The 13,626-nt window shown below is 37.1% G+C and overlaps 1 protein-coding gene across 1 annotated transcript; it reads left to right on the top strand.

Annotated features, from left to right (window-relative positions):
• The first annotated feature begins 911 nt into the window (after nucleotides 1-911).
• On the top strand, nucleotides 912-13,228 carry LOC131806014 (cryptochrome-1-like). The gene is made up of 5 exons (XM_059129874.1): nucleotides 912-1,315; nucleotides 11,086-11,432; nucleotides 11,741-11,857; nucleotides 11,920-12,722; nucleotides 12,780-13,228. Exons 1-5 carry the CDS (start codon nucleotides 1,183-1,185, stop codon nucleotides 13,009-13,011), a joined length of 1,632 nt encoding a protein of 543 aa, XP_058985857.1. The 5' UTR covers nucleotides 912-1,182; the 3' UTR covers nucleotides 13,012-13,228.
• The last annotated feature ends 398 nt before the right edge of the window (nucleotides 13,229-13,626 follow it).

Raw genomic sequence — 13,626 nt, 5'->3', positions numbered from 1 at the left:
TTCGGAAAGTCTTCCAGATGAGTGTGATTTATTGCTTCAAAAATCTCAATATGCGAGGCCGGGTGACCAAAAGCCAGGCATACATGACCCCATTGCATAGGTGTAATTGGCTATAGGGTCATCAGTATAAGATGCACTACTCGGTCCCCACTACTACTGGGTATGCTACCCAATACGAATTTTTTATTCCAAAATGAGTTCTCCAACCCTTTGGATTCAATATTGTTGTACAGTGTAATCATATCCTATCTCCTAACTAACAATAAAATATATTTCAGATATTTTAAAGTAAGAGCCTCAAACTATCCCCCGTAGTGATTTTTCTAAATACTTCCGAACATGCGTCAAAAATCTAACAAACATATCAATCAAAAGCCGGTGTCAAAAACAAACATTTCAATATTCCCACATGCCTATATGCACACATTTTTATTAAAATATATTACAACAAATTGTTACAATATTCAAAACCTACAGAAATTCCAATCAAAAAAATCTCTGAAACAGACACCGCACAACAGAAACCCTAACCGACGTCTCACAACAAGTGGTAAATGAAACAATAGAAAACTATCCACTCGCCACTGCTCGATACAATGGCAAACTATGCGAAACAAGCTTTGTTCAACCCTTCAGGGGAGGAGGCCACACGCTTGGGTAGGAAGTCAAGGGGTTGTCTGCCTACACACACAATCACACACAGTTATAAACTCGAACAAATTGATGCCGGCTAAATGCATTTTTGCAAACTTGGAAACCCCCTCTCCCCTTTAAACACCCTCAGCTAGCTATACGTGTAACACCAACAACAACTGCAAATAGTTATGGCATTGTTGTTGTTGTTTGTGCAGTTGTAGTTTAGTTGAGAACAGAACAAAACAGAAGCAAAGCATTAAATAGTTTACCCAAACGTTTCCAGTCGAACTGAGAGTGCATTTGCCAAGCGTCAGTTATCGCGGCCAGTCGGACAACGGCAAATCGTCTCAAGTTCTAATCGACAAGTGGAAGTGAAAAAATATAGTTCTTACTTTTATTTTCTCCAACTATTCGCAAGTGGAAAACCAAACAAAATACCTATCAACAAACAACAAAGAAGGCAAAACAATTAAAAGCTCAATTTAATTAGAATTTGTAATTATTTTTATCGATTGGATTGATTGGTTGATTTACTGGAACACGGGCATGTCTGTGAATATCCATTGGTTCCGCCATGGCCTGCGTCTGCACGATAATCCCGCTTTGCTAGAAGCTATATCGGATAAAAACAGAGGCATCAAACTGTTGCCGGTCTTCATATTTGATGGCGAAAGTGCGGGTAGGTGTTGAATGGTGTGTGAGTGTGTGAGAGAGAAGCATTTGACAAGTTGTGAGTGTGAACAGTGTTGTCAATATACGTAAGTGATTTTTAAGCGCCATATAAATACGGTAAATAGAAAAATTGTCACTTAAACAGCTGAATGAAATATAAATAAGCAAAAAAAATCAGCTCAGATCGACGGGGTAGAACTTTTGATATTCTCCACTGTAAATAGGCTTCTAGGCTTAACTCTAGTTTAGTAAAAGCTCTCGGATTTTTTTATTGTTACTAGATGTAGGTATTTGTATCCTAATTCCGAGAGAGTATTTTTTTTTCTTGGAGAACGGACCCGGATATTTGACCCAAAAGTTCGGGTCCAAGACCCGGGTTAGACCAACTATACCGATATGGCATATCGGTGTAGGTATCATTTAAAAGCTACCTATCAAACAAGTGGTCACTTGATGGGGTTATATGAAACAATTCCGGAGTTATATCAAAATTATTGATTTTTTGGACCCGGATTTTTTAAAAAATCTCTCAAAAGTCGAAAAAGGTCCAATATTTGGAGTACACAAAATTTATGCCAAATGATTGCTGACACCTTAAACATTCCAAAATGCTAAATATTTGTTATTATCTTTCTTGAGATCCAGAGATTTGGGTCTTTGTTCCCGAACGAGCCGAGGCTAGATATTTTCTCCTTTGGGTATGTCCAAAGTTTTTCTAAATTTGATAAATGAACATAAATTTTGTGGACTACCAATATGGTGCGTTTTTGAACTTTTGGGATTTTTTTTAAAAAAATCGATAATTTCGTTACATCTCCGGAACAGTTTTAAATAACCCAATCATGAATTTGAAGATCTTAATGGGTAATACAAACTATGACAAAAAAATTGCGAATGATGATCCACGTCTTCGTGTAGCCCCCATAAAACGATGCCTCGACATTCGGTGTTTTGATAAGTTCAGAGACATTATAAACCGAAATTGTTTCAAATTTCGTATTGAAAGATCTTAATGGGTACTACAACCTATGACAATGAAGTACAAAACGTTGTAAGTTCGGCCGGGCCGAACTTTTAATACCCTCCACCATTTGGGACGAATTTGACAATTCTCAAAAACAATAAAATCCGTTAAAACTTCTGTTAAAATCTTAAAAATGCCTAATGTAGCTATTATATTAGGGTCTATACGACGACATGGACCTGCATAGGTAACATTTGTCATAAGTCATTACAACATTCAAAAAAATCGGTAATAATGTAGCTAAAATGATCAAAATACCGAATATCGGGAGGTACCGTTATTTGGGGGCTATACGAAGACGTGGACCGGCACAGACAATTTTTTGTCTTAGGCTGTAGTATCCATTACGAACTTCAAATACCAAATTTGAAAGAAATCCGGTGAATAATGTCGCCAAAATCATCAAAATACCGAATATCGGGAGATACCAATATATGGGGGCTATACGAAGACGTGGACCTGCACAGACAATATCCTGTCATAGGATGTAGCATCCATTACGAACTTCAAATACCAAATTTGAAAGAATTCCAATGAATAATATCGCTAAAATCAACAAACTACCGAATATCGGGAGGTACCGTTGTATGGGGGCTATACCAAAACGTAGACCTACATGTCCCATTTTCAATACCAAAAGTCCTGCAAACATAATGTACATTTGAGTAACATTTTATCAATCTACTTCAATTCGTTCGGAAGCTGACGGATAGACGGACGGACACCGCTAAATCGACATAGAATTTTATGCTGATCAAGATTATATATACTTTGTGGCGTCTAAAACGTATATTTCGAGGTGTTACAAACGGAATGACAAACTTAATATACCCTCCATACTATGGTAATAAAAACTAAAACAGCTGAAAGGACCATCAGCAAGTAAAAATCTATTAACGACGGGGTCGAACTTTTGGTATTCTCCAGAATTAGAGAAATATATGAATTTTGTTGAGACTAGGTACTCGAACTTATATATTGTTTCTGAGAAGAAATAGGAAGGTTTTTAAAATTCAGGAAATATATCTCCAATATATCCATTATTGCATAAAAAATCTCATCGCCAAGATTTGCATACGCTACACCTCATAGTGGTCAGGGTATTATGTCTTTGTGCATTTGTTTGTAACATGGAGAAGGAAGCAAGATAGACCCATAGTTACTTTTGATGATCTTCATATGTCAGTCCGTCCGTCTTTCTGTCCATGTATTTTTGTGAACAAAATGCAGATCGCATATTCTATCCGATTGAGGTGAAATTTTCCAAACAATATTTGTTTGGCCCTATTGAAATTGGTGAGAATCGGCTGAAATTTAGACATAGCTTCCATATATATCATCAACCGATTGTGGGGTTAATGTGCACCAAATGTCAAATATCGGTCAATATGACCTGAAATTTGGCTCATCCGATCGAATTCAGTCTGGAAACAAGTACATAAAATTAGGTGAAAATCGGTTCAGATATAGCTATAGCTCCCATATATATGTTTCATCCGATTTGGTGTTTAAGACCCTCACATTCGTAATATGCATTCGACAACAATCTTAATTGGTATCAGATATCTTATAGAGCTCGGAAATACCTTTACCAAATTTTATTGAGATTGCCTAAGATTTGGATATAGCTCCCATATACATATATCCTTAATCTGATTTCAGGTTTATTGAGCAAATAATGGTTAATATCCCCAAATGTCAAGTTTTAGTTGATTTGGTTTGTGGTGTCCCACATTATTATATTACAATACTACGCCCCTGTTAACAATGTAAAACTATTTACATGAAAACATATGTAGCTATGTACGAGTAATTTATAATGAGAGTAAATAACAAAAACCAGTTTCAAATTAACTAATTAATAACATAGAATTATTCTCATATAAGCACATACACTCTCTGGTACTCTCCTCATTCAGCAATACCAAAAACATAAACAACAACGCCAATAGACGATGCCGTTACAAAAGAAGATTGCTGTTTGGTGGCCACCTGCAACTTTGTTCTAAGAAGAACAAATCACTCATCATTGTGAAGCGTAGCTGCCAAATTGCACTTTAAAATAAAAATAAAGTTTGATTGTTTTAATAATAAACTCGCGTTTCATTTTGAGTTTATTACAGTGGCGACGAGGATAAAACTAAATTTGCAAATATTTAAAAAAAACTTGTCCATTAAAATGGAATTGCAAATGATTGGAAAAGTGCCATATTTTGATCATACACAAAAGGTATGGTCGGTGTTCCAGAATCAACTTCAACAGTTTTTCATTGCAAACGAAATTGTTGCAGAAGCAAAGAAAAAAGCAATTCTTTTAACATCGCTATGTGAGACGTCGTACATCTTGTTGACAAATTTGATGAGTCCGGCTAAAGTGGAAGGTACAACAGTGACGTTTGAACAGTGTGCGGCTGCAATGACCAGGCATTTTACACCTCAAACAGCTGGTTTTGCAGAAAGGTTTAAGTTTTATAATGCCACAAAATCATCAACGGAGACGGTAAATGAATGGGCCGTACGTGTGAGGTCATTAGCAGTGAACTGTGAATTTGGATCGTGTTTGGATACTGCCATTCGAGATAAGTTCGTAATGGGACTGGAAAAGGGTCCGGCCCGGGACAAAATTTTTTTGGAGGCAGTGACGGTTAATTTCGAGCAAGTGGTTAAAATTGCTAATAGTGCCGAATATGTGAAACACCAGTATGACACAGTGGAGGTTAAACAAGAACAAGAGCTGAATTTTATAAAGCGAAGTAAGGGTGGATACGGCAAAAGAGATGCAGCGAAGCCGATGACGTCACAGCACAAGCAGAAACAAAGTGATTACCAGTGCAGTGTGTGTGGTTACAAAAATCATAAAAGCGAGAGTTGTAAGTTCAAAAATTACAAATGTAATCAATGTAAACAGCGAGGTCATTTAAAGAAAATGTGTAAATCACAAAATTTTAATTATATAGATAATACCGATGTATCTCTATTTTCAATTACTAGTTCTGGTGATGACCCCATTAAGATTAAAATTTTAATCAAAGAAAAACCATTTGTGATGGAACTGGATACTGGGTCAGAAAATAATGTGATTTCGGAAAGTACTTTTGACAAATTTTTCAGCGATCATAAACTAAAAAAGACAGACCTACTGTTGAGGGCTTACAATGGTGTGAGTATAACCCCGATTGGTGAGTGTGACGTAACTGTGAAGTACGGAAATAAGATCAATGTTATTCCGGTTGTAGTGATTCGTAATGGTGGCCCACCACTATTGGGTAGGAACTTTTTGAAGACGTTTGGCATTAAAATTTCTAATTTGGATTATTCCTTGACAGGTTCTAAGGTTGTTCAGGATTTTATGTCAAAATTTAGAAGTTTGTTTGATGGTGGACTTGGGTTGTTTAGGATGTGTAAGGCAGTATTGGTGATAAAAGAAGACGCAGCTCCAAAATTTTTTAGGCCAAGACCACTTCCTATAGCCATTAAAAAGAAGGTAGAGTTAGAAATTGAAAAGTTGGTTAAATTAAAAGTGTTGCAGCAGGTTGACTATAGTGAGTGGGGAACTCCTATAGTGCCTGTTTTAAAGAAGAACGGTGATATTCGTATTTGCGGTGATTTTAAAGTCACACTAAATCCCCATTTATTAGTTGAAAAGTATCCTCTACCGAGGATAGAAGAGATTTTTGCCAAATTACACGGTGGGGAGGAATTCACCAAGTTAGATTTGAGCATGGCGTATCAACAAATACCATTGGATGAACAATCAAAGAAATATACCACGATTTCGACATCCAAGGGTCTTTTTCAGTATACTAGACTAATTTATGGGTTGGCCTCGGCCCCAGCAATTTTTCAAAGAATTATGGATACCTTGTTTACGGGAATGGATGGTGTTGTTGTCTTCTTAGACGACATTTTAATTACTGCCCGTAACAGGAAACTCCATTTAGAGAGGCTTGAAAATGTTTTACAAATTTTAACCAATGCTGGATTTAAGTTGTCCCCGGAGAAATGTGATTTTTTCTGTAAGAAAATTAAATATTTGGGTCACGTAATTGACAAAGAAGGATTGCACATGAATCCGGATAAGGTTCGGGAGATAGCAGAAATTCCTTACCCAAAGAATGTAAAAGAACTCCAAGCATTCTTGGGAGTTGTAAATTTTTATAGAAGATTTGTACCAGAGGTTTCAACATGGCTACACCCCTTGCACCAGTTGTTGAAAGTGGATTCCAAATTTGAATGGAATGAGGTTTGTTCGGCTGCGGTTGACAAATTAAAAAAGCACTTACTTAGTGAAAAATGTTTGGCTCACTTCAATGCCAATTTTAGAACGAAATTAACTGTGGATGCAAGTCCAGTAGGAGTAGGAGCTGTGCTGTCACAGATAGAAGAAAATGGTACAGAAAGGCCGATTGAATTTGCGTCTAGGACATTAACTGATTGTGAAAAGAGGTATTCGCAGTTGGATCGAGAGGCGGTAGCAATTTTATATGGTGTTACAAAATTCCACCAATTTTTGTATGGACGTCATTTCACTTTGGTGACTGATAACAAACCTCTTCATTATATTTTGGGCCCTAAGAAGGGAATTCCATTGATGGCTTCTAGCCGATTGCAGCGTATTGCATTAACGTTATCGGGATATCAGTTTGATGTGTCGCATATTAGATCAAAGTATAACGTTGCTGATTATTTTTCTAGATACCCAAAAGAATCTGATTTTGCGCCAAAACAGTTCCCAAATAATGTTTATTTAAATTTTTTGGAAGTAATGCACAGCGAAAGTAAATTGTTGAATTTTGAAAGTATTCGCAATGAAACAGAAAAGGATAAAATTCTGTTGAAGGTTAAAGTTTTGCTATCTAGTGGCTGGCCGAAAAAATGTCTTGATCAGGAATTATCACCCTATTTTTTGAAAAGACATGAATTGTCGGAAGAATCAGGTTGCATATTTTGGGGGTATCGTGTTATTATACCAACAGTGTTTAGGAAAGATATATTAAATTTCTTGCATGCGTCCCATATGGGAATAGTAAAGATGAAAGCTATGGCTCGAGAATGTTGTTGGTGGCCCGGGCAGAATAAGGATTTGGAAATGGTTGTGAAGTCTTGTGAACCATGTCTTATGACACGACCAACTCCACCTCAGCAGGAATTGATACCGTGGCCAAGAACAGATGAAGTGTGGTCGAGAATTCATATAGATTTTTTTGGTCCGTTTATGAAGCGTTGGTGTCTGGTGGTAGTAGACAGTTGCAGTAAGTGGTTGGAATGTATTGATATGGGTACAAATACAACGAGTACAGCCGTAATAGCAGTTTTGAGGGGACTGTTTGCACGTTTTGGCTTGCCAAAATATGTCGTCTCGGACAATGGTACATCTTTTGTGTCAAATGAGTTTCGGACATTTATGAGAATGAATGGTATTGAGCAAGTTACGTCACCAGTAGGAAATCCAGCAACAAATGGCCAAGCCGAAAACGCTGTTAAAACCATTAAGAACGCTCTTAAATGCAGTTTAAAAAATACACCATTGTCGGAATTCAACAGAGGGTTATGTCGTTTTCTCCTTGATTATCGAAACACCACTCATATAAGCACGGGTGTTTCTCCCTCTTATTTAATGTTTAATAAAAGAATGTTGAGAACTCGACTAGATATTCTCAATCCAAAGAGAATTGTCATAGATAAAAGTTTTAAACAAATCGAAGAATTTGCTAAAAACAAACAAGAGAATCAAAAGAAATACTATAAGGGTAGTAAAAAGTCTTGTTTTAAAATCAATGAAAATGTGGTTGTAAAAGATTATTCCGTTCCGGGAAAAGTTTCATGGTCAAAAGGTTTCATACGTGATATAATTGGAAAACAGACTTATATTATTGAAATGAATAATGGTAAAAAATGGAAACGTCATGCAAACCAAATTATACCTTGTATGAAACCTAATGAACACGAACCGGACTTTCCAAGTACAATTTTAGACCCCTTACAAAAAATTTCTCCCATTATCCAAGAAAATCGTAATGAAAATCTAATAGAAGAAAATACAAATATTGTTAATGAAAAGAAGGAATCAGAAAATTTACCTGATAATAAAAAAGAAATTGTGAAGTATAATTTAAGAGAAAGAAAGCCAAGAAAATAATATGATATGCTATTAATTTTTTCTCAATACAAAATTTTTATAAGAAGAAATAAGTGCATTAAATAATTAAACTTTTGTTTGAGCAAAAAATTAAGGAGGGGGTAGTTGTGGTGTCCCACATTATTATATTACAATACTACGCCCCTGTTAACAATGTAAAACTATTTACATGAAAACATATGTAGCTATGTACGAGTAATTTATAATGAGAGTAAATAACAAAAACCAGTTTCAAATTAACTAATTAATAACATAGAATTATTCTCATATAAGCACATACACTCTCTGGTACTCTCCTCATTCAGCAATACCAAAAACATAAACAACAACGCCAATAGACGATGCCGTTACAAAAGAAGATTGCTGTTTGGTGGCCACCTGCAACTTTGTTCTAAGAAGAACAAATCACTCATCATTGTGAAGCGTAGCTGCCAAATTGCACTTTAAAATAAAAATAAAGTTTGATTGTTTTAATAATAAACTCGCGTTTCATTTTGAGTTTATTACATGGTTGAAAGTGGTGACAGAAGCTACCAAAATAACGAAAATCGGAGATACTGCTATATGGGAGCTATACTAATTAGTGGACCTAAATCGAAAATTGTTTGCAAAGAGAGAACAGACCTACTGAGATTCCCAATTGTCAAGTGTCGTAAAATTTGATTGGACATTGTGGCAGAAACCTTCAAAATACTGAAAATGTGAAGGTATCGTTTTATGGGGGCTATACCAATCAGTGGAGCTGAAACAAACTTTTTTTGCAAGGAGTGAACCACCAACCAACAAGAACCCTAAATATAAAGTTTCAGCTGATTTGGTTGTACATTGTGGCAGAAACCTTCAAAATACTGAAAATCTGCAGATATCGTTAGATGAGAGCTATACCCAAACGTAGATTAATATATCCCATTTCCAATATCAATCATCCTGCTAAATTGCAAAGCTCTAGATTAAATAATGTGCACTCTATCGGTATTTCAAAAGACTGACGGACATCGCTAAATTGCCTTATAATTTTATTCTGATCAGGAATATACAGGGTGAGATAAAATACTGCAACAAAGTCAAACGCCATAATTTTAACATTTTTTTTTTAATTTTATTGAATGAAAGCAAAAAATGTCGGAAATAGCATCAAAATTAAGAATTAGTTTAGATTTGTTCGAATTGGTCCCCTTTGGCACGAATTATGGCCTTCAAGCCGCCAATGAAATCGACACACGTTGCTCGAATGTTGCTCTGCGGCATTTTGGTCCATACCCGGCGAAGCGCTTGCATTAGGTGATCGACACTTTGGTATTTTTTTAGTGACAACCTTGCTTTCCAAAATACTCCAACGGATTGGTATCCGGAGATTTTGGTGGATATTGTGCGCTGGAAATGAAGCGAGGAACCTCCTTTTGTAACGACTCTTGGGTGGCGCGTGCTGAGTGCAATAGTGCTGAGTCCTGTTGGAATGTCCAAGGTCAAAATGTTTGTGTGCGCAAGGCTTTAATACACCCTCCAGAATATTTTCGTGATAAAATTCGGCATTCATTCTGATGTCACGGTCGATTAATACGAGCGGACAGCGACCATCGCCTGTTACGACGGCCCACATTATCACCATAGCCGTGACTTGAGTTCTGGTGGCCAACCGAAGGTGCACATTTTCAGCTGACCTCTTTAGCAAGTAAATCCGATAATTTTGTTTGTTTACAAACTGCTGGACAACGAATGTTTTCTCATCGGAGAAAACCAAATTCGCTGGAGTGAAAATTAAATGCTGGAGTGCTCTATCGATAGCCACTTGTGGTTTTTCAGCCAAATATAAAGAAATCACACTATCACGCTTGAATTCCATCACGAATAACTTTTTTCTGGAAAATCTCACCAAAATGCTTTTGTACACTTGTAAACAATGTAATGAGCTGGCGAAGGAATAATTTTAACAGCTGTCGGAGTAGCTTAGAAATGACAGCCGTCTGAAGTTGGTTGCAGTTTTTTCATCTCACCCGGTATATACATGGCCGATTGTTTTTATACCCAACTACATTTAAATTTTGTCATTCCGTTTGTAACTCCTCGAAATAAGAATTTTAAGCCCCACAGAGTGTATAATTGATCAGCACTTCCTATGACAGAAAATTTCCTATACAAATCCACGTCTTCTTAGACGCCATATAACCATACCATCCGATATTCGATATTTTGCGGTTTTTTATCCACATTTTCAACGGAATTAACTTAATATTGGTATTTGCAGTTCACAATAGGCACCATTTACATTGACAGATAAATACGTGTTCTACCAAATATTCTGTATTTAAATAATTTTTCAGCGAAGTTTTATAAAAATTTTGTAAGTTTATTCCAAATGGTACAGGTTATTCAAAATTTCATACATTTTTTCAAATCGAATGATTATTTGTTTTTTCTTTTGAAAATTTTCATATAGCTATTAAAAAATCACCCTTTAGAAGTAATTTTTTTCCATAAGGACTTTGATGCCCCTTAGTTCCACACTGAAAATAACTCTCTTTGTTGTTTTTCATCTTGGGCGCCATTTGCACCCAATAGCATTACATAAGTATTTGAAAGCAAGTGATTTTAATTATGTTCCTCTCTTTTACAGGCACCAAATGTGTGGGCTACAATCGTTTTAAGTTCCTCTTGGACTCCCTCAAAGATCTCGATGATCAATTCCGTGCCATTAGCGGTGGCAATGGTGGCCGCCTCTATCTCTTCCAAGGAAATCCAGTGCAAATATTTCGTAGCCTACATGAAAAATTCCGTATTCACAAGTTGTGTTTCGAACAGGATTGTGAGCCCATTTGGAATGAGAGAGATAATTCAGTGAAGGCACTTTGTCACGACTTGGGTATAGAAGCCGTGGAGAAAATCTCGCATACGTTATGGGATCCACAGACGGTTATCGATACCAATGGTGGTATACCACCGTTGACATATCAAATGTTTTTGGTAAGTGTTGTGATTCGTGTAATGTTGATTACATCCGGTGAAATTGTAAATCAACTGATGCAGTAAATTAAAAACCGTTGGGCGCCATTTTAATTGCTTAAATTTTAAAACGTAGAAAATATTTTTACCGGCTTTAGTCATTGCCTTGCTTTTTCGAATAAGAACAAGGGGCATTCATTGTTCCACAAAAATCGAAAAATATTTTAAAAAAGTTCGAATAAAATACTAAAGATTCCATGACGAAAATCTGGTTCCGCAGACTTTTTCTGATGCATATGAAAAGCTTTTGAATTTCTTTCTCTCCACAGCACACTGTTCAGGTTATTGGTCTGCCACCCAGACCAGCAGATGATCCCGACTGGACAAATGTGGAATTCATACAAATCGAGGAGAATCTCATAAAGGAACTAAGAGGATTTCTCGAGGTAAGTAGGGCATAGAATAAAACCCATTTCAAATTGATTTCAAAATTACCCCCCCGACACAGTTTCCAACGCCGGAACAATTCAAAATTTTTCCCGAAAAACTCAGTTATTTGGCCAAAACCAAATGGATTGGTGGCGAGACCCAAGCCCTACTACACTTGCGCGAACGTCTCAATGTCGAAGAGAATGCATTTCGCTGTGGCCGCTATCTACCCAATCAAGCTAGTCCGAATATACTCGAATCTCCGAAATCGATGAGTGCCCATTTGCGTTTCGGATGCCTATCGGTCAGGAAATTCTATTGGGATGTCCATGATCTCTTTCGAACGGTACAACTGCAGGCGGAGGGGTTTGGAATGCAAATGTTTGGTGGGGCTCATATCACCGGACAACTTATATGGCGGGAGTATTTCTATACGATGTCGGTCAATAATCCCTACTATGATCGCATGGAGGGTAATGCCATCTGCCTAACCATTCCCTGGGCACCCACAAATATTGAGCAATTAAATCGTTGGACGGAGGGTCAGACGGGATTCCCGTTAATTGATGCTGCCATGCGTCAATTATTGGCCGAAGGTTGGCTACATCATACCCTGCGTAATACGGTGGCTACATTTTTGACACGCGGAGGTCTTTGGCAGAACTGGGAACATGGTTTGAGGTATTTCCTTAAACATCTCCTGGATGCCGATTGGTCGGTTTGTGCCGGAAATTGGATGTGGGTTAGTTCATCGGCATTTGAACGTCTATTGGATTCATCGTTGGTCACCTGTCCCGTGGCCCTGGCCAAACGCTTGGATCCTTTGGGCACCTACATCAAACAATATGTACCCGAATTGGCCAAGGTTCCGCAACTGTTTATGTGAGTAGAAAATTCATAAATTATTTTAAAAGAATTTAACATTATTCTCATTCCCAGCCATGAACCCTGGCGTATGCCCCTGGAGGAGCAAGAAAAAGCCGAATGCCTCATCGGTGTCCATTATCCCAGTCCCATGATTGATCTGACTTTGGCCACAGAACGTAACATGAAGGCTATGCGTGATCTACGTATGTCCCTGACCTCAGCCGGTGCCCCGGATAAAACTCCACCCCATTGCCGGCCATCGAATGAGGAAGAAGTCCGCCATTTCTTTTGGTTAGCTGATTAAAACTTAGCTGTTTGTAATTCTTGAGATTATCTGATTTATATAACGAATTTATCTCATGTAGATAAACTTTTTTCGGGAATATCTGCACATTTACCTACATGTACCTACCACCTACCTATCTACATAGTATAGACCTACATACATACATACAAAATGGAAATTGTTGTCGAAATACTTTTTTTGAGAAATAAAAACTTCTCGTAAATGTTGAGTGTGAGTGAGGGGTATTTTCTTTGGTGATATTAGGAGGAACGGATCTATAATATATTTGAAATAAATTTCTTCGGAGATATTCAATCTATAATGAAGATGTTAGAATTTGGGACCATGGAACGTATGAGTTATGTCACTCTTCATACGCCACCAATAATTACGGTGAAAATCCAGCAGATTATGAAAGTAAAGCTAAAAAAGAAGACATGTGTATCGGCGCTTCGAAAGTTTACATTGAAAGGTAAAAAAAATAGAGAGGTCCCCCACCCTTTCCCTCGTCCTTTTGGAAATTTCGGATAAAGATTTCTCGAAATCCGTGCATTTAAGGTATATAGTGTCTTCAATATTGCAAATAAAAATACGAGGATTATTTTGGCAGAAAATGTTAACCCTCAAGCGAGT

Source organism: Musca domestica, unplaced genomic scaffold, assembly GCF_030504385.1.
Source record: "Musca domestica strain aabys unplaced genomic scaffold, Musca_domestica.polishedcontigs.V.1.1 694, whole genome shotgun sequence".
Classification (NCBI taxonomy): Eukaryota; Metazoa; Arthropoda; class Insecta; order Diptera; family Muscidae; genus Musca; species Musca domestica.
Note: the sequence above shows the minus strand (reverse complement) of the source record. Positions and strands in the feature narration are given on the sequence as shown.

Bases quoted from the DNA above. Each gene is read 5' to 3' on its own strand.
- LOC131806014 (XM_059129874.1), top strand. From the start codon at position 1,183: ATGTCTGTGAATATCCATTGGTTCCGCCATGGCCTGCGTCTGCACGAT. The intron at 1,316-11,085 runs GTAGGTGTTGAA...TCTCTTTTACAG, and splicing joins ATTTGATGGCGAAAGTGCGG to GCACCAAATGTGTGGGCTAC. The intron at 11,858-11,919 runs GTAAGTAGGGCA...CCCCCGACACAG, and splicing joins AACTAAGAGGATTTCTCGAG to TTTCCAACGCCGGAACAATT.